Source organism: Triticum aestivum, chromosome 7B (genome assembly GCF_018294505.1).
Source record: "Triticum aestivum cultivar Chinese Spring chromosome 7B, IWGSC CS RefSeq v2.1, whole genome shotgun sequence".
NCBI lineage: Eukaryota > Viridiplantae > Streptophyta > Magnoliopsida > Poales > Poaceae > Triticum > Triticum aestivum.
Genome location: NC_057813.1, coordinates 594,850,602 through 594,873,034, shown reverse-complemented (window position 1 = coordinate 594,873,034; position 22,433 = coordinate 594,850,602). Strand labels below are relative to the sequence as shown.

Below are 22,433 nucleotides of genomic sequence, written 5' to 3'. Positions count from 1 at the left end.
GGAAAAGCCCTGCGACGGGAGAACATCAAGATCGTCACCACGCCGTCGTGCTGACAGAACTCCTCCCCGCGCCTCTGCTGGATCGGAGATCGGGGTGCGTCATTGCGCTGTACGTGTGTCAAGAACTCGGAGGTGCCGGAGTAACGGTGCTTGGATCGGTTGGACCGGGAGGACGTACGACTACTTCCTCTACGTTGCGTCAACGCTTTCGCTTTGGTCTACGAGGGTACGTAGACAACACTCTCCCCTCTCGTTGCTATGCATCACCATGATCTTGCGTGTGCGTAGGAAATTTTTTGAAATTACTACGTTCCCCAACAGCACCTCCCAGTGCCAGCTCGGCGGAGCCCAGTCCCGGACATGGGTCGGCTGGACGTCGTCGCGGACGGGTCGACGGCGAGGATGCGGGCCGGGCATCGTCGAGAACAAATACTAGCTATATGCCCGCAAAAAGTAACATTTTTTTAATGATTGGATTTTGATAACTAAAATTTCTAACATTTCTGTATAACACTAATTATGCTATCATTGCATATGTCAAAAATCTATATACTATTTCATACTAATTAAGCATCTAATACTAAAAACAAAAAACACAACTTCTATATATACATCCATTAAAAACAGAAAAACAACATTATATAAAAAATTTCCATACTAATTAAACACTAATTATATCCATCTAACATGCATTCATACATATATAATAGTGAAAAAATAATAATCTAAACTAATTAAACATACAAAATACATATATACTAATATATACATGCATTAATTCATACATGTGTGTGTGTGTGTTCATCATGCATGCTTGTGTGTGTGTATGGGCTCGGGGAGGGGCGGCGCCCATGGTGGCCGCCGGGGGCGAGGGAGAGGGGTTAGAGGGGGAGAGCTCACAGCGGGGCGACGGCGACGGCGAGGCGACGGCCGGGGGCGGTGACGGGCCAGGGCGTGATGCGGGGGAGGCGACGCGGGGACGGCGCAACGGGGATGGGCCCAGGGCGGCGATGGAGACGAGGGCGGCGACGGGGACGGGGGCGGCGATGGAGACGAGGGCGGCTACGGGGACGGGGGCGGCGACGGCGACGGAGACGACGGAAACAGAGGAAGAAACAGAGGGAGAATGAAATTTTCGTAAGTGTTGTATATATAGAAGGCACCTTTAGTACCGGTTGGAGCCACCAACCGGTACTAAAGGCCTGTTTTGGCCAGGCCAAGCGGCGGAAACCGCACCCCCTTTAGTACCGGGTCATGGCACCAACCGGTACTAAAGGGGGGGTCTTTAGTACCGGTTGGAGCCACGACCCGGTACTAAAGGGGGTGCGCTGGCTCCAGGCGGTGCACAAGTTTAGTCCCACCTCGCTAGTCGAGGGGCTACCGCACTGGTTTATAAGCCCCAGTGTGGTAGCTCTCTCGAGCTCCTCTCCTAACCAGGCCTACTGGGCCTACCTGTCGTCTTCGCCCAGTGGGCCTACTGGGCCTTTGCGGGCCTGCATCCTGGCCCAACAAAAGGTTGTGTTGCTAGTCGTATGCAGGCCGCTTTGGCCCAGTAGGCGGGCTTTTATTTTTGTTTTATTTATTTTTGAGTTGTTTTTTGCTGTATTTAGAGTTTCTTTGTGAATATTTTTGCTTTAGGTACAAAAAATTACAAACTTTCTGTTAGTGCCGGTAGATTTCAAATTTGAATAGTTTAAATTTTGAATTATTTGAATTTTTGTGAATCACTAGTTTGTGAATAACTTAACTTTGAAAAAAGTTTTTCCACTGATTCTTTTTTCTTATGTTTAATATTAGTGTGTTTTATCATTATATTCAATTTAGTAATGCTTAGGTTATTTAAAAATGAAGAGGGAAAGAACAGAGAGGAGAGGGGAAAGGGGAAGAACAGAGCGAGCTCAGGTGGACGAAGGGTTTATGTAGGACGACCTTTAGTACCGGTTCGTGCCAAGAACCGGTACTAAAGGTGCTGGAGGGGGCGCAGACTGAAACATCCTGCCACCACTCTCATTAGTACCGGTTCGTGGCACGAACCGGTGCTAAAGGTTAGCCACGAACCGGTACTAATGAGAGTGGCCCGGCTAGCCGTTGGAACCGGCACTAATGTATACATTTGTGCCGGCTCAAATACAAACCGGCACTAATGTGCTTCACGTTTGACCCTTTTTCCACTAGTGTACTTTGATCATGTCTAAGACTTGTCTGTCTGTCTAAAACTTATCCCTCTTGGGATGCCTTGCCCATCCTTATATAAGTTGAAGGGGTTGGATTACATGTAGAGTCCCGGTAGGATTAGGACTAGTCTATCTTCTATTACAAGTGGAATCCTAGTCCAGATCTCGCTTTTCCTTGCTAGGTCTTGCTTCCCAAGTAAGGGAGATATTCCTTATACTTTTCCTCTCAAGTCGGCCCACCGGATATCGTACCTTGAGTCGGCCTACTCACAAGCCGCTTTCTGGGCCTTGGGCTTTGTCACCTGTCTGACCCACTGACCGGGTCACCAATGAGCCGCCAAGTCCAGGCGGGTTACCGATGAGGCGCCAAGTCTAGGCCGGGTCATATCAAGTTGGGTTATACCGCGGGGTATATCCCCGACATTAGCCCCTAGTTTAATTTGGATTTATCCATGTTAAACTTATCTAGAAAAATAAAAACAAGAACAAGTTGACAAGTTGTGCACCGGGACGAGGGTTCTTCTGAGCCGGCATTTGTCCATCCTCAAGTCCTTGTCATTTCCTTCTGTAAATGGGGTGAAAGAACATCTGGACTGGCAATGGGGTGAAAGAACGGTGAACTCTGATGAACTATAGATGGAACTAGTACAGATCTAAAGAAGAAAGATTAGTGTGCCGGACGGTTGCAGAGGGTGACGAAGATGCTTGGCCGAGCTCCGGTGAAGATTGGATGGCGCCACGGTCCTGGATGGGTCGCCCGGTGGTGGACGAACGGAAGCAGAGGCGTGGCTCGAGGAGGAAGAAGAAGCGACGGGGGCGAGGTAAAAGTGAAAAGGAGGGACCCTCGCATGTATTTATAAGGTGAAGGGATAAGTGTAAATGGCAGGCACAAGAATTGAGAAGGCAGTAACTTCTGGAGTGCCAGGGGCGCCTCGATTTTTGGTATTGACAGATATTCAAAGACTCGTTATGATGTCATCCTGGGCTCCCTGGATTTTCGGAGGAGGATGTCCGCAATAAGATGTGAAAAGTAACATGTCTGAAAGCGTCATAAGCTGGCATTTCGTGACCCGGAAAAGATGCAGACTTGACTATGAGATAAGCCGCCAAGCTAAAATGGTGGAGACTGACATGAATGAATCCAAATCAATCTGGGGCTAATGTTGGGGATATAACCCCACGATATGACCCGCCATACTAGGCCAGGTCATCCAGATGGCGACTGAGGAGCAAGACTCAAGAAGGACCGAGGCGCCCAAGTGCAACACCAGCAGGGTGGCTCACAGAGTGGGCTGGCTTAGGACCCAGCATCCCAAGATGGCGGCTCGTAGCCCCGACGTACAACTCGTCAGGAATTTCCTACTTAGGGAATAAGATAAGATAGAAGCATACTAGGTCACAGGTCATAATACGACCCGGACTCTTGTAGGGCCCCGACCTCTATATAAAGGCAATTCCCTGAGGCAGATAGACTAAGTTACAGTCGACCAATAGCTAGGTAATTGATCCCAAAGATATAACCAACAAGCCGGAAGTAGGCTATTACCTCGATCGTGAGGAGTCGAACTTGGGTAAATCCGCGTCTCTCGATTCCGATCAACCCCGACAAGCTAACCGCACGGTTGCGTTGGCTTCACGACTAAGTTCTCACACTAGGACATCTGCCGTGACAAACCACGACATACCTCGTCAGGGTTCAAGATACTTTCAGCTTCCTGTGCCGCAGATCACGGAGTCGTGGCAACATGACTAATTTTACACCGTGGACCTCCCAAAGTACATAAAGAAACCTAGTTTGCCACTCTTCAAGAACGAGCCCCAAGAGCTCCAGTCTTGGAGCTCGATGACCAACCTCTCCATGGAATATGCCCAGCTAGTACATGTCGTCTTTCAGCTCACGAACACCGGGCTCACAAGCATGCAGATCTTAAAAACGTGGCTGGAGAGAAATATTCAACCGCTGGCAGCGCGGGAGCATCCGATGTACGTCTATAGAGACCCGAGTGATCCTTGTCGCCTGAATAACCGAGTGATCTCATGATCCGGGTTAAGCTCTCGCAAGCTCTTTGTGGCTCCTGTTCCTATGGACGAGATATCTCTAAAAGTGGCAGTGGAACCCTTCCATCGGGGTCACCGTCCAAACAATCGTGAGTGCAAAACCATACACTGATGTTGGGTCGTTATTGGTTGCTGGCTGACACTCGCTTTTTGTGTGTCATACTCGGGCCTTCGGTGATCTTATCTCGGAGCCCCATCAACCTTGTCATCCAGTTCCAGTGGAGTTGTCGTGTCTAATGCAGCCGCGAGTCGCCTTCAAAATCGCGCCAGAGGTGTTATAGGGCCCTAGCATGCGCCATCTATGAATAGGCCATGAGACGAACCAGTTAAGGCGGCCTCCTCACCGCGAAGAACGGGCAGTATGGAGGCCTGTGGGGGCAGCGGTAGTAGGCCCACTGCTGCAGCCAACTTACTTGCTGGAGCCGCAAGCTGTTGTTGCTATCCATCCCGTGGTTCCGCGTCAACAACCCAAGGTCTCGTGCAGTTACGTGCTGGTAGTACGACATGCAAAACATGAAGGCATGTAAAATGTTTTGTCGTGTCTTGAATGCTTGGCATTTCAGCAGTCTAATTGCATAGTGATTTTGCACAAAGTGGAGAGCGAGCTTTTGGTTTATGAGATTGTATGAGACATATCCCTTGTGAAAATTTTCAATGATTCATTTCAAAGGAGTCTGTTACAATAGTATATGAATATTATTATTTTCACTTGAATGTCTTGCCTCTCAATTTGATCTTTAGTTAAATGTAACCACAGGATAATGCCTACTACCTCTGCTTCTGCAATCCTTTTCCAAAACTTCTCAGGTCTTGTTAATTTACACCTTCGATGATCTAATAGTAACTAGTAAAGCCTCAAATCGATCGTGCCACTTGTGGACAGATAGACACTCTGCCGAGAGGAATCTGTAATTTGTTAAAGAAGACAAACTTGCATGTATCCATGCAGAAGTAGTCCACAACTCTCCTGACGTGCTCATGCTTATTAATCGATATCACAATACATAACTGCATATATGCACGCCCTCTAGCTAGCTCAGTACGTACGTAGATCGAGCCTATACCCTAGAGCAGGTCAGCCATGAGCTTGAACTCCTCGACGCTGATGGCGCCGTCGCCGTCCCCGTCCATGCACGCGATGATCTCCGCGCAGTCCTCGGCGCTGGCGGTGCCCATGAGCCCCAGCACCCTGGCGAGCTCGTCGGCGCCCAGCGCGCCGTCGGGCCCCGCGAAGGACTCCAGCGCCGGGACGGCGGCCTGCAGCAGCGCGCCGAGCGCGCCCAGCCCGAGCTCGCCGGCGTTCATCACGTCCAGGAACTCCTCCACGCAGAGCCGGCCGTCACGGTCGGCGTCGGCGCGCGCCAGCATGTCCCGCGCCTCGGCCTCCGACTTGTCCAGGCCCAGGGAGGCCAGCAGGCCCCGGAGCTCGGGGGCCGTGACGAGGCCGTCGTTGTCGGAGTCGAACGCCTGGAACGCCTCCACGAGCCTGCTGATGTAGCTCAGCGCCTCGAAGTCCACCGTCAGCGGCTGCGGCTGCGGCTGCTGCTGCGCCGACGGCCGGCGGGCCGGCGTCGCCATCGCGTTGGCGAGAACGAACGAACTAGACCGTGAGAGACATGGAGGACCTGACGATTGTGCCGTGGCTGTCACTTGTGTCTTGCGTTTGCTCTTGGTTGGAGCTCGGTTCGCTTGCATGGACGGCCTTAAGAAGGCGAGGCGACGGCAGCAGAACCTGAATCTCGGCCGCTTTGTGTCGACATGGAATGAACACTAGTGGAGGAGCATCTTGTTCTCGCTGTTGGCAATGGCAGGATAAGGCGTCTGGATTCTCGCGTGAGAGCGTGGACGAAGATGGGCTCTGGATTACTCCCTCTGTTTCAAAATAGATGACCCAACTTTATACAAACTTTGTGCCTCGTTTTGGATGACAAAATCTTTTTTCTTTTTAGCGGGGTGGATGACAAAATCCTTTGAAGTTTGAACAGTTTGTACTTTGAAGTTCAAGGTCTCCACGCCGTGCCACCGGGCGAACTGCCGAACGCATCCTACAATATCATCAACGTGGAACAATCGGACCATTTCGACAAAGAGTGAAGAAACATCCTCTGTGACACTAAGCTCCCTTTAAAGAACTCACATTCAATTAAGGTCTTCAATTAAAATAAAGTTATTAATTTTGATCGGGTCAACAATTTCGCAAAACTCTATCATTTAATTCTTTTATACAATACAACTATGCTTTCTAATTTTTAAGGCCAAACAATTAATTGAGGTATTCAATTTAGAATCGTGTCATCCGACTTTGACCGGATCAACAATTTCTCAAGTTGTCCCACTTAACTATTTTAATTCACTATATTTTCTAATTTTCAAGCTCTTTCATACGATTGAGATATTCAATTTTAGATTTGATTTACGATTTTGACCGGGCCAACAATTTTTCAAATCAATCAGCAACAATCGACCTATAAAAACATATCAATCCCATGCGCCCTCCCATCACCTAGAAAAAGGAGTGTTTGCATGTGATATTGTACCACCATTATAGTATATGCAACCACCTCCTCGCAAAAAAAAAAGTATATGCAACCACCAACACAGAGATTTCTCCACATAAATATAGACAGGTTAGCGGATACACAGAATCACACCACAAAAGGCCCACCAAATCAACACATTATAAATAAATATAAAACACACTTTATCATCTCCCCACCCGCCAAACTAAATATTCTATCAGTTCTAAAATATAAAGGGGTATTAGTTTTTTAGAAAGTCAAATTTCTTTAAGTTTGACCAAGTTCAGAGCAAAAATATCGACATCCACAATATTCAGCAAAAAAAGTATGAAAATTCATTTCATGATGAATCTAAAAATATCAATATGAAATTATGGATTTTGATATATTTCTCTATAAATTTGATCAAACTTAAAATGTTTGCCTTTTCAAAAAAAGTAACACACATTATATTCTGAAACAAAGTGATTTTTTAAAGAAATCCAACAACACTAATGACGCAGAAAAGCGCGCCAAACCCTTCCAGTATATATTATAGGGTTGTGAGGTGGTGTGACGAGGAAGGAGGCAAAGATCTATCGTGGGAGCGATATCTCGCTTATTGCGCGTGAAGCGGTCTAGTAGGGCGTTTCTCTGTCGTGTGTTTGTTCGTTTCATCTGATCGCTGACGTGTTTGCTTCGGTTGTTTTCCTTTTTTATATTACTTCATCACTGCTTTTCTTCGGGGTTTTAAAATTCGTTATACTTTCTCTTTTTGTTTCTTTCTCGATTTTCTTCTTTTTTGTTTCTTTTCTTTTTGCACAGGGCTTTCTCCAGTTTTCCTGTATTGGTGTTTATTTTTTTTCGTTTCTCACTTTTCTTCGGGTGTTTTCCAACACAAATCTACATTTTCGCATGTATCAGGTACATTTTTAAATACACAATTAACATTTTAAAAAAATATTGTGGTGCCTATTTTATTTTTCATACCCATTATGCATTTTCGGCATACACCTCAAAGAATTTTTTTATATACGTTTAATAATTTCAAATGCATCATTACTTTTTTTTCCGGGATATATTTTGATGTCAATTTTTTATCGCACACATTGCATATTTTTTGTATACATCATGAACATTTTTTATATGCACAATTAAAAATATCAAATAATATTTTTGATGTCTACTTTTTACACACACCTTCTAAATTTTTTTTGTATACAACAAGAACATTGTTTTATACATGTGTAATATTTTCTAAATGCATGATTAACACTCTTTATTTTTTTATTTTCATGTCTACTTTTTTCATACACGTGTACATTTTACATACAGTTTGTACATTTTTTTTGTATACATCAGGATTTTTTGTACATGTTTAACATAGTTTTAATACACTATTAATATGTTTTCATATTTATGTTTTGATGTATACTTTTTCCATACACATTATTTTTTTATGCATTAGAACATTTTTCTGTATGTGCTTAACATTTTTCAAATGCATGATTAACATTTTTGAATTTTTTTGTAAAACGATTTTTGTAATATATATATTTAGAATATTTCAATATAAGCAAAGGTAAAGAAAAGGAAAGAAAAAATGTGAAAAAAATATGAAAAATGAAAGAAGCAAATGGGAGCTGAAGGCCCTGCACGCGGCGAAGGCACTTCAGGCAAGTGCTTGTACTGTCTCGCTATAAGCAAGGCATAGTTGCTCTCTACTATGTAAACTGTGTGACTGATCAATAAAGCTTTGCTGACTGTCTAAAAAAAGCATGGCATAGTCGCTCCCAAGGTACACAGACTCTCAAAACAAATAATAATTTGGGTTAGGAACAATAGTAGCACGCTTCAGCTCCATTTGCCTACACTCAACTAGAGCGGGCCAGATCCTTCAAGAATTTAGTTAGACTGGGCTATCATTTATCTGCGGGGCTTGACCCAGGTCGTCAGGTCGTGTACTACCTGGGGCTCGGTAAGGGGACCTCCTATAGGGCGCCTTCAGCGCCGCGCAAGGGATCTGGCGCCCGCACAGCGGTTGGATGGGCCAGCCCACGATCACGCAACAAAAGCAACGCGAAAAATGACAGCCAAAAATACGTCCCGACCAGGATTCGACCTCGCGAGCATGCAAAAAAGTCCGCGTATTCAAAAATAGTTCTGAATACACATTGAACATTTTCTTAGTATAGGATGAACATTATTCAAAGAGACACAGAACATTTCTCTAAAAATACGCTGAACTTTTTTTGAATACATGCTGAACAAAATTTCTCTACATGACATTTTTATATACACACTGAACATTTTTTTCAATGTTTGGTGAACAATATTCAAATACATGTATAACTTTTTTTTTAAATACGATCAACTCCTTTCGAATGCATGCTGAACAAAATTTCTATACATGATGAACATTTTTTTATACACACTGAACATTTTTTTGAATGTATTGTGAAAATTTTTCTTCAATATGGTTAACAAAAAATTGAAACGCTAAAAGTACACAAGTGAAGTCGGTTGGCTGGTTGGTTGTGTCAACGAACGTTGAGCCAAAAGATCGCGTGTTCGATGCACCGTACTCGCTGTGTTTTTGCGTCTTTAAACAGGAAAAAGAAAGTAACATGGCCCGGCCCAGCGAGGAGAAAGGGGGTGTGCGCCCCGTACGGTTAAGCCTGTAACGGGTGCTACGGGCGCCGTTTAGGAAATGTCCTCGGTAAGCGTCGGTCAACGAGCAAGCGGCAATGCTACACGTACAAACAGTTTACAGGCTTTTACAGGGTGGGTTAGTTTTCATTGGCCAACAGGTGAGCGGGACGGTCCACCCCCCTGAAAATCAGGAGGGGAGAGGTTTGTGATTGGTTGTTAGATGAAAACAGTTTACAGGCTTTTTTTTTTGCCATCCGGCGCATCCCCACCCTTCGAGCTGGGCCAGACCATTTATGTTTTCTTTTTCTATCCTGCTAAAGTTCAAAAAAGGTGTGGCCGGCGGGTTCGAACTTGAGATCTCTCGATTCATGGAAAACCGCAACAACCACTAGGTCATATTCACACATGTGCTTAATTACTTCTTCTTTTTCTTTTATTATTTCTTCAATTTGCTGTGAATGCAAAGGTCTCGTTCCTTTTTTTAATAGTTTCCCTTTCTTTTTTTCCTTATACCTTTTCTTTATTTTTAGTTTCCGTTTCTTAAATTTGCGAACTTTTTTCTCAAAAATGATGAACTTTTTCTCCAAAATCGACGAACTTTTTTTCAAATTTGTGATTTTTTTTTTTAAAATGGTTGATAATTTAAAAAATCGATAATTTTTTTCCAAAGTTGATGAACCTTTTCCAAATTTGAGAACTTTTTTCAAAACTAATGACAGTTTTTTGTCAAAGTTATTGATTTTTCAAATTTGTGTTTTTGTTAATCTACGAAAATTTTAAATTTTGTGATTATTTTTTGAAAATTGATGACCTTTTTGTAAGTTTGTGAATTGTTTTTGAAATCAGTGAATGTTTTATAAATTGATGAGCCTTTTCAAATCGATGTTTTTGTTTTTTCAATTTTTTGATCTTTTTTTGATAATCGATTCACTTTTTAAAAATTGATGAACCTTTCACAAATTTGTGAATTTTTTGTCAAATATATATATTTTTTAAAAAATCGATGAAGTTTTCTCAAATGGATGATTTGTTTACAAAATCCATAAAAATCTTTTTTATTTCACAATTTTTTCATAAATATTAAAAACCAATCCATCTTTTTTCTAGCAGATCGATAGCACAAAAGACTAAAGAACAAAAAAAATCTGCGTAGTGAGTGGCCCGCTTGGGGTGTTTCTGAACGAAGGACCGGGAGCGAGCGCTGGTTTGGCCGGCCCATGACAGCGGCTACATGAAGTCCCAAGCAAGTCATGTCCAACCTACTACCCTAAGGACCCCTCAAAAAACAACTAGTACCACCCTAAGGAAAACCACAAACTTCTACTGCTACTTCTTCTCCTGTGCCGATTTCCAACTCTACTACTCCCTCCATTCCATAATGTAGTGCATATAGATTTTTTTTAAAAAAGCCAAACCCTATAATTTTTGGCCAAGTTTTTGGAGAAAATCATTTACAGCTTGAATGGCAAACATCTAGTGTTAGATTCATTATAATAAGTAGTTTCATATTTTATATACTGTATTTAGTATTACATATTTAAATAGTTTTCTATATAAACTTGATCAAAGTTTATAAATTTTGACTATCAAAAAATCTATGTGCACTATATTATAGAACAAAGGGAGTACTATTGCCTTTTCTGTATTTTCTCCACGTGATAACCGAGGAGCATCCAGTGCCCGTCACAGTGCTCTTTTCACCAACAACAATACTACTACGGCTTGCTACTTTTCAGCTTCCACGCGGCTGCAAGTTGCAAATACTGGTAACGCATTTCCGGTAGTTGAATATTTGAATGGAAGACGAGCCCGTCCAGTCCAGAGGTAAACTGCACACGCCGCCCCCGCAATTGACCTCCGGCGCTGCAAGAGAATCTGTCAAAAGTCGCCGGCGAAATATTTCATGCTCTTTACGACGCGCTAATTTAAGAACCAGAGCCCAGACTAAGAAAAAAAGGAGTTAATTTAAGAACCAGAGCCTAGACTAAGAAAAGGAGGAGTGGGCTCTAGGCGTACTCCTAGAAAAAACATAAATGGGAGGAAAGGGATAGAGAAAAAGTAAGAAAAAAGACTAACCTCATAGTTAATTTTATAACCAACTCTATTGTACGGAATATAAGTTACAACATTATGCTCCTTAATTTTGAAGATCTATATTCAATTGAGGTCTCCGATTAGAACATGGTCATTTCGGTCGGGTCAAACAATTTCTCAAAGCTTTCCAATTTTCAACGCGCCATAATTAATTGAGGTATTCAATTTAGAATTGAGTCACTCAATTTTGATCGGGTCAACAATTTCTCAAACTCTCCCATCTAATTCTATAATTTGCTATGTTCCTTAATTTTAAAGCTTATTTTATCAATTGAGGTATTCAATTTTGAATTTGGTTTATAATTTTGACCGGGCCAACGTTTTTTCAAATTAATCAATAGAAACCGGTCTATAAAGACATATCAATCTCGCGCACCATCCCCACCATCTAAAAGACATTACATGATACTATATCAGCATTATAGTACATGCATCCACCGACGCAGAAACTTTCCCACATAAATATAAGTGGGTTTGTGGATAACATAGAATCAACCATGAAAGGTCCACCAAATCATCGCATTATAAATAAAAACAAAAATACACTCCACCGTGTCCTCCACCCATCAAAATAAATATTACATCAATTCCAAACTATAAGGGGTATTAGTTTTTTTTAAGTCAAAGTTCTTTAATTTTGACCAAGCTCAAAGCAAAGATATTACATCCACAATATTAAACAGAAAAAAGCTATGGAAATTTGTTTCATGATGAATCTAATCATACCCGTATGGTATTATGAATTTTGATATATTTCTCTACAAATTTGATCAAACATAAAAGGTTTGACTTTTGAAAAAGGTAATACACCTTATATTCTGAAACAAAGTAATTAATTTTTTTTAACAAACCCAACAACACCAACGGTGCAGCAAAGCGGGTCTAACCCTTCTAGTAAGGATGGCTTTTGATGGCATGGCAATTTTATATAGCACGATGCTGACTGTACTATTGTTCTTTCTTTGCACTGAATATGAATCTTGGATCCACTAAAAGCTTACAAATTACAAACTACTCCCTCTATTTCCAAATATTTGTCTTTCTATACATTTCAAATGGATTATAACATACGGATGTATGTAGACATATTTTAGAGTGTAGATTCATTTATTTTGCTTCGTATGCAGTCACTTGTTGAAATCTCTATAAAGACAAATATTTGGGAACAGAGAGAGTACAAAGTAAAAGAAACAACCCCTTGTAAGCACAAAAGGTAGGGTCACTAATGAGGTACTAGTAGAACGCCCGTGCGTTGCTACGGGCTATAATACATATAAATGAATCAACGGAATAATTAGGATCATCTTCAAGGTCAAATCTCATTTCTCCCTTGTACATTCGAACAAGTTCGGACATCAAATGACGCCTAGCAGGCTCCACAAAATGGAACTATATGGATAGTCCCGGCTCCTAGAAATCTGGCCTATATTTGGGAGAGAAATATGGTTGTTCGAACTATCCGTCATGTTATCTCCAACACACGGTTTCATAAAAAAACTCCCAACGACGCACCCTTCTCTCTTCCTGCCGGACCCTCCATTTCCCGCTAGGTTTCCCACTGTAGCTAGACACTACTCGCTGGAGTCCACTTCTTAAAAATCGGATGACGCCGACCTCACATTTGCCATGGCGCCCCCTCTCCTTCACACCATACTTCCCGACGGATCGCTAAAGAGGAATCCCCCACCAACTACCCCGCTCTCCGCACTGATCCCCTCCCCCGTATTCATTCCGATCCGTCGCCGCCATCAAGGGCCACGAGGTGTGCACCCTGACGCCCCCGAGCCAAGAAGGCAGATCCGACGTCTCATGAGCCATTGTCACGTTGTAACATACAGTTTAATGTCGAGCATTACCAGGAAACAAAAATATCATATCCAGTGTTGGGCATGCGACTGATACACCACCATGCTCGTTATTAACTCTTGACACAATCAGCCAACGCATTTACCCTTGTATCCTAATCAAAAAATTATACGACTTTATGTAAAAAATATGAACTGCTCGCTCATGCAATTTACCTCACATGCATTCACTCATATGGTCAGAAATGACATATAGCATCACCAACTGGGTCTTTAATGTATTGGTAATAAATGAAAATAATAGCTAAGGTACTGATGATATAGCATTTCTAGCTGACTCGGCATGATCCAAGGTCCACAGAAAATTTAGTGCGGAAAATCACAAATAGAAAAAGATCAGATTATACATATACATCTTTTTCACGAAGAGTGTGCTTGTCATATATTACTCACTCCGTTCTAAAATAGATGACTCAACTTTAGTACAAAGTTAGTACAAAGTTGGGTCATCTATTTTGGAACGGAGGACATGGTAGCCCACCATCTATCGGCCACAATGATTGACTACTCTCTACTAACCCACCTACCCTTGAGTAGCCCGGCTTGCTGCCATGTCCTCCCTTCGGTCACAATTTTCTTGATGATCGTAAGCACAAAAAGTGTTGCTCCGCCAAAGACAATAGCATTGCGGTGTTTACAAAGTTCCCAAGTGATGGGCGAGAGAATGGTCCTTGTTTCATTTTGCAAAAAAGAAAAAGAATGGCCCTCGTTTCATTTCCCAAGTTATCGTCAACAGTGGGAGCTTGGTCCGAATTTCCAATAGCCGACCACACCATATGCCACACGATCGATGATCGTGTGAAGGTGCATTCAATGAGAAGATGGTTAATGGTCTCGTCGGTTTCGTAGAAGGGGCATGTGTCGTGGTGGGCAAGCCTCTCTTGGTGAGTTGAACGGACGTCCAACAACGGTTTCACATGGCTAACCAAGTGAAGAACCGACATTGAAGTGCGGCCTTCGAGTTCCATGTGACGTCCGCGTACGGTACCACATCGCTTCCTCCGAATTTTGAGGCATATGCAGGGCGAACGGAGAACATGCCACTACTCTTCCACGCCCATCTTATGGTGGCCTCTGCTCCTCCCGTGAGTTGAACATCAGCAATCCGTCGCCATAGCATTCAAAACTGTTGCAGGCATGGCAAATCAATGACTGGTCCCAAGTCCAGCGCCCAAGTATTGCCTTGCAAGGTCTCCTTAACGGTCCTGGTGGCTCGAATGCGTGGGCGGCCGCGATCGTAGACAAGTATACTTCTGAATCATAAAGGTGTCTGACAATTTTAATAATCAAGAGATTTACTGCTTCTCGAGTAAAAAATGTGCATTTCTTTCTTATGATATACAAGTTAAAGTGTTTGGCCGAATACTGAGCTAAATATGCACAAAAATAATGGACCACCATCAAGGAATATTTTATGTGGGCGATGAGCTTGCTAGGACCTGCACAAAAAATATGGCTTTGACCAGCATCAGTATAATCATTGGTCATCCCCCAGCCTACTTTGAGCTTGCTCAAACCTGCATGGCCGTTTGGTTAAAAAAGACTATCTGTTTACTAACCCCTATGTGAACTCTAGATATAAACAAACTAAGTGTATGGAGCAATTAGATGGCAGAGAAATTAGCATTGTTACAGTAGAGCAAGTGATGGAAGGTAAGGATGAATATTCTCCGGTGATGGAAGGCAAGGATGAACATTCTCCGGTGCAGACACAAGTGAAAAAGAAACAAAAGGAAAATATTTTTTGTCATTGTTAAATATGGACTGAAAAGGCACATTTGCATTGGTATTCTTGCACAATGGTATAGCAATCTAGAAGAAGAAATAGAATTTTGCCTGCTGCTCGGGCTGTCACATGCAAGTAGTAAGAACAGGGTGTATAACAAAACAATTGGTGGGAAACACGAACAAACCTTGATTTTTCATGACCCCGTATCCCTTAGCGGAACAGTGGCAATGCCATATCTCTTATAACCTTTGACCGAATAAGCTCTTGACAAACACAAGCTGAATATAAAGACCAAATGACTGGACAGGAAAATAGAGCATACACATATGAAACAAAGGTGCAAGGGCCAAAGTTGAAAGGTTGCAGCTGCTGCCCAGTGGAGCAGACATACCAATTCACAGGATAAATTTTGTTACAGAAACATGGTGAACCTTTAAAACAAACTGAATTTAAAGGATATCAGTTATAGAAGTAAAGTAAAACGCTATAAATTGTGAAAGATCATTGGCAAGTCATTCAAAGGAAGGAAGTTAGCAACGGAAATATTGTCCATCAGCCACAAAATGTAGTTGGAAATAACAAATAAGGATTTGTAATTTGGGTTTTCACGCGGAGGTAGTGAGAACTGAGAAGCATACCTAACTGTTTTTTTCTCAAAGCACGGATGCACCAACAAGTTCAAGGATTTCAATGTTAGCATTGTTCCAGAATCCAGACTAATTGGCATCATCCCCTTATTGACCATCCAAGGAACCCTCTTACTGGCTTTAGGAGTCAAATTAGCTCCATGCCGCCTGATATGAGTTATTCAACCAGACCCAAATAAAAACCCGAGTGTATGCAAGACACAATTAGCTTTACCTCAAATTAAAAAAATCAAACATTACAGTTTCCTTGCAAACTACAATTTTAACAAAAAAAATCTAGTGACAACAGAAACTGAATTACAAGTTTATTAATGGAGAACATTTTGCCAGGTGACAAAAATGAGAGAAATGCAGTACCTTCGTGTTGGAAATATGCCCTAGAGGCAATAATAAAAGTATTATTATATTTCCTTGTTCATGATAATTGTCTTTTATTCATGCTATAACTGTATTATCCGGAAATCGTAATACACGTGTGAATACATAGACCACAATATGTTCCTAGTGAGCCTCTAGTTGACTAGCTCGTTGTGATCAACAGATAGTCATGGTTTCCTGGCTATGGACACTGGATGTCGTTGATAACGGGATCACATCATTAGGAGAATAATGTGATGGACAAGACCCAATCCTAAGCATAGCACAAAGATCGTGTAGTTCGTTTGCTAGAGCTTTTCTAATGTCAAGTATCTCTTCCTTAGACCATGAGATCGTGTAACTCCCGGATACCGTAGGAGTGCTTTGGGTGTATCAAACGTCACAACGTAACTGGGTGACTATAAAGGTGCACTACAGGTATCTCCGAAAGTGTCTGTTGGGTTCACACGGATCGAGACTGGGATTTGTCACTCCGTGTAAACGGAGAGGTATCTCTGGGCCCACTCGGTAGGACATCATCATAATGTGCACAATGTGACCAAGGGGTTGATCACGGGATGATGTGTTGCGGAACGAGTAAAGAGACTTGCCGGTAACGAGATTGAACAAGGTATCGGTATACCGACGATCGAATCTCGGGCAAGTAAAATACCGCTAGACAAAGGGAATTGTATACGGGATCGATTGAGTCCTTGACATCGTGGTTCATCCGATGAGATCATCGTGGAACATGTGGGAGCCAACATGGGTATCCAGATCCCGCTGTTGGTTATTGACCGGAGAACGTCTCGGTCATGTCTTCATGTCTCCCGAACCCGTAGGGTCTACACACTTAAGGTTCGATGACTCTAGGGTTATAAAGGAAGTTTGTATGTGGTTAGCGAATGTTGTTCGAAGTCCCGGATGAGATCCCGGACGTCACGAGGAGTTCCGGAATGGTCCGGAGGTAAAGATTTATATATGGGAAGTCCTGTTTTGGTCACCGAAAAAGTTTCGGGTTTTATCGGTAACGTACCGGGACCACCGGGAGGGTCCCGGGGGTCCACCTACCCCGGAGGGCTGCATGGGCCATGTGTGGGAGGGAACCAACCCCAGGTGGTCTGGTGCGCCCCCCACAAGGGGCCCAAGGCGCAGGGGAGAGTGGGAGGGGGCAAACCCTAGGGCAGATGGGCCCTAAGGCCCACCCCAGGCGCGCCTCCCCTCTCTCCCCCTCTGGCCGCCACCCAGATGGGATCTGGGGGCTGCCGCCACCCCTGGGGAGGGAACCCTAGAGGGGGCGCAGCCCCCTCCCCTCCCCCCCCCCCTATAAATACTAGAGGATTGGGGGCGGCCCAACACACGAGAATCTCTCCCTTCTCCTCTTGGCGCAGCCCTACCTCTCTCCCTTCTCCTCATATCTCGCGGTGCTTGGCGAAGCCCTGCTGGACTACCACGCTCCTCCATCACCACCACGCTGTTGTGCTGCTGCTGGACGGAGTCTTCCTCAACCTCTCCCTCTCTCCTTGCTAGATCAAGGCATGGGAGACGTCACCGGGCTGTACGTGTGTTGAACGCGGAGGTGCCGTCCGTTCGGCACTAGGTTCTCCGGTGATTTGGATCACGACGAGTACGACTCCTTCAACCCCGTTCTCTTGAACGCTTCCGCTTAGCGATCTACAAGGGTATGTAGATGCACTCTCCTTCTCCTCGTTGCTGGTTTCTCCATAGATAGATCTTGGTGACACGTAGGAAAATTTTGAATTTCTGCTACGTTCCCCAACAGTGGCATCATGAGCTAGGTCTATTGCGTAGATTCTTTGCACGAGTAGAACACAAAGTAGTTGTGGGCGTTGATTTTGTTCAATATGCTTACCGTTACTAGTCCAATCTTGTTTCGACGGTATTGTGGGATGAAGCGGCCCGGACCGACCTTACACGTACTCTTACGTGAGACAGGTTCCACCGATTGACATGCACTTGGTGCATAAGGTGGCTAGCGGGTGCCAGTCTCTCCCACTTTAGTCGGAACGGATTCGATGAAAAGGGTCCTTATGAAGGGTAAATAGCAATTGGCATATCACGTTGTGGTTTTGCGTAGGTAAGAAACGTTCTTGCTAGAAACCCATAGCAGCCACGTAAAACATGCAACAACAATTAGAGGACGTCTAACTTGTTTTTGCAGGGTATGCTATGTGATGTGATATGGCCAAGAAGAATGTGATGAATGATATGTGATGTATGAGATTGATCATGTTCTTGTAATAGGAATCACGACTTGCATGTCGATGAGTATGAAAACCGGCAGGAGCCATAGGAGTTGTCTTAATTTATTGTATGACCTGCGTGTCATTAAACAACGCCATGTAATTACTTTACTTTATTGCTAACCGGTAGCCATAGTAGTAGAAGTAATAGTTGGCGAGACAACTTCATGAAGACACGATGATGGAGATCATGATGATGGAGATCATGGTGTCATGCCAGTGACGATGATGATCATGGAGCCCCGAAGATGGAGATCAAAAGGAGCAAAATGATATTGGCCATATCATGTCACTATTTGATTGCATGTGATGTTTATCATGTTTATGCATCTTGTTTACTTAGAACGACGGTAGTAAATAAGATGATCCCTTACAACAATTTCAAGAAGTGTTCTCCCCTAACTGTGCACCGTTGCTAAAGTTCGTCGTTTCGAAGCACCACGTGATGATCGGGTGTGATAGATCCTTACGTTCACATACAACGGGTGTAAGACAGTTTTACACATGCAAAACACTTAGGGTTAACTTGACGAGCCTAGCATGTACAGACATGGCCTCGGAACACGGAGACCGAAAGGTCGAGCATGAGTCGTATAGTAGATACGATCAACATGAAGATGTTCACCGATGATGACTAGTCCGTCCCACGTGATGATCGGACACGGCCTAGTTGACTCGGATCATGTAATCACTTAGATGACCAGAGGGATGTCTATCTGAGTGGGAGTTCATAAGATGAACTTAATTATCCTGAACATAGTCAAAAGATCTTTGCAAATTATGTCGTAAGCTCGCGCTTTAGTTCCATTGTTTAGATATGTTCCTACAGAAAATATAGTTGAAAGTTGACAGTAGCGATTATGCGGACAGTAGAAAGCTTATGTCCTTAATGCACCGCTCAGTGTGCTGAACCCCAAACGTCGTTTGTGGATGTTGCAAACATCGGACATACACGTTTTGGTAACTACGTGATAGTTCAGTTAAACGGTTTAGAGTTGAGGCACCAAAGACGTTTTCGAAACGTTGCGGAACATATGAGATGTTTTCGAGGGCTGAAATTGGGATTTCATGCTCGTGCCCACGTCAAGAGGTATGAGACCTCCGACGATTTTCTTAGCCTGCAAACTAAGGGAGAAAAGCTCAATCGTTGAGCTTGTGCTCATATTGTCTGAGTGCAACAATCACTAGAATTGAGTGGGAGTTGATCTTCCAGATGAGATAGTGATGTTTCTCCAAAGTCATTGCCACCAAGCTGCTAGAGCTTCATGATGAACTATAACATATCAGGGATAGATATGATAATCCTTGAGGTATTCGCGATGTTTGACACCGCGAAAGTAGAAATCAAGAAGGAGCATCAGTTGTTGATGGTTGGTGAAACCACTAGTTTCAAGAAGGGCAAGGGCAAGAAGGGATACTTCATGAAACGGCAAATCAGCTGCTGCTCTAGTGAAGAAACCCAAGGTTGAACCCAAACCCGGGACTAAGTGCTTCTGTAATAAGAGGAACGGGCACTGAAGCGGAACCACCCTAGATACTTGGTAGATGAGAAGGCTGGCAAAGTCGATAGAAGTATATTGGATATACATTATGTTAATGTGTACTTTATTAGTACTCCTAGTAGCACCAGGGTATTAGATACCGGTTCGGTTGCTAAGTGTTAGTAATTCAAAATAAAAGAGCTACGGAATAAACGGAGACTAGCTAAAGGTGAGCTGGCGATATGTGTTGGAAGTATTTCCAAGGTTGATGTGATCAAGCATCGCACGCTCCCTCTACCATCGAGATTTGGTGTTTGCGTTGAGCATAGACATGATTGGATTATGTCTATCGCAATACGGTTATTCATTTAAGGAGAATAATGGTTACTCTGTTTATTTGAATAATACCTTCAATGGTCTTGCATCTGAAACGAATGGTTTATTGAATCTCGATCGTAGTGATACACATTTTCATGCCAAAAGATATAAGATAGTAATGATAGTATCACTTACTTGTGGCATTGCCATGTAAGTCATATTGGTATAAAACACATGAAGAAGCTCCATGTTGATGGATCTTTGAACTCACTCGTTTTTGAAAAGTTTGAGACATGTGAACCATGTCTCTTGGTGTATATGCATGAAGAAACTCCATGCAGATGGATCGTTTGGACTCACTTGATTTTGAATCACTTGAGATATGCAAATCATACCACATGGGCAAGATGACTGAAAAGCCTCGTTTTCAGTAAGATGGAACAAGATAGCAACTTGTTGGAAGTAACACATTTTGATGTGTGCAGTCCAATGAGTGCTGAGGCATGCAGTGAATATCGTTATGTTCTTACTTTACAGATGATTCAAGTAGATGTTGAGTATATTTATTTGATGAAACACAAGTCTGAATTATTGAATGGTTCAAGCAATTTCAGAGTGAAGTTGAAGATCATCGTGACAAGAGGATAAAATGTCTATGATATGATCATAGATATGAGTATCTGAGTTACGAGCTTTGGCACGCAATTAAGACATTGTGGAAATTGTTTCACAATTAATACCGCCTGGAACACCATAGTTTGATGGTGTGTCCGAACATCATAGTTGCACCCTGTTGGATATGGTGCGTACCATGATGTCTCTTATCGAATTACCACTATCGTTTATGGGTTAGGCATTAGAGACAACCACATTCACTTTAAATAGGGCACCACGTAATTCCGTCGAGATGACACCGTATGAACTATGGTTTAGAGAAACCTAAGCTGTCATTTCTTAAAGGTTTGGGGCTGCGACGCTTATGTGAAAAAGTTTCAGGTTGATAAGCTCGAACCCAAAGCGGATAAAATGCATCTTCATAGGACACCCAAAACAGTTGGGTATACCTCCTAATTCAGATCCGAAAACAATAGGGATTGTTTCTTGAATCGGGTCCTTTCTCGAGGAAAAGTTTGTCTCGAAAAGTTGAGTGGGAGGATGGTGGAGACTTGATATGGTTATTGAACCGTCACTACAACTAGTGTGTAGCAGGGCACAGGAAGTTGTTCCTGTGGCACCTACACCAATTGAAGTAGAAGCTTATGATAGTGATCATGAAACTTCGGATCAAGTCTCTACCGTACCTCGTAGGGTGACAAGGATGCATACTACTTTAGAGTGGTACAGTAATCCTGTCTTGAAGGTCATGTTGCTAGACAACAATGAACCTACGAGCTATGGAGTAGCGATGGTGGGCCCAAATTCCGACAAATGGTTAGAAGCCATGAAATCTGAGATAGGATCCAGTATCAGAACAAAGCATGGACTTTGGTGGACTTGCCCAATGATCGGCGAGCCATTGAGATAAATGAATATTTAAGAAGAAGACGGACGTGGATGGTAATGTCACCATCTATGAAGCTCGACTTGTGGCGAAGAGTTTTTCACAAGTTCAAGGAGTTGACTACGATGAGATCTTCTCATCCGTAGCGATGCTTAAAGTCCGTCAGAATCATGTTAGCATTAGCTGCATTTATGAAATCTGGCAGATGGATGTCAAAACAAGTTTCCTTACCAGTTTTCGTAAGGAAAGGTTGTATGTGATACAATCAGAAAAGTTTTGTCGATCCTAAGGATGCTAAAAGGTATGCTAGTTCCGGCGATCCTTCCATGGACTGGAGTAAGCATCTCGGAGTTGGAATATGCACTTTGATAAGATGATCAAAGATTTTTTGTTTATACAAAGTTTATGAGAAACTTGTATTTCCAAAGAAGTGAGTGGGAGCACTATAGAATTTCTGATGAGTATATGTCGTTGACATATTGTTGATCAGAAATGATGTAGAATTTCTGGAAAGCATATAGGGTTATTTGAAAAATGTTTTTCAATGGAAAACCTGGATTAAGCTACTTGAACATTGAGCATCAAGATCTATGAGGATAGATCAAAAAACGCAAATGGTACTTTCAAAATGAGCACATACCTTGACATGATCTTGAAGGTGTTCAAGATGGATCAGTCAAAGAAGGAGTTCTTGCCTGAGTTGTAAGGTATGAAGTTAAGAGTTAAAGCTCGACCACGGCAGAATAGAGAGAAAGGACGAATGTCGTCCCCTATGCTTCAGACGTAGGCTCTATA

General features: G+C 43.0%; 1 protein-coding gene across 1 annotated transcript; it reads right to left on the bottom strand.

Annotated features, from left to right (window-relative positions):
* Positions 1–5,184: 5,184 nt before the first annotated feature.
* LOC123159988 (probable calcium-binding protein CML29) lies at positions 5,185–5,922 on the bottom strand. The gene has a single exon (XM_044577793.1). The coding sequence runs from the start codon at positions 5,808–5,810 to the stop codon at positions 5,298–5,300; it is 513 nt and encodes a 170-aa protein (XP_044433728.1). The 5' UTR covers positions 5,811–5,922; the 3' UTR covers positions 5,185–5,297.
* Between the last annotated feature and the right edge of the window lie 16,511 nt (positions 5,923–22,433).

Excerpts from the sequence above, each read along its gene's own strand:
- LOC123159988 (XM_044577793.1), bottom strand. The coding sequence starts at position 5,810 with ATGGCGACGCCGGCCCGCCGGCCGTCGGCGCAGCAGCAGCCGCAGCCG.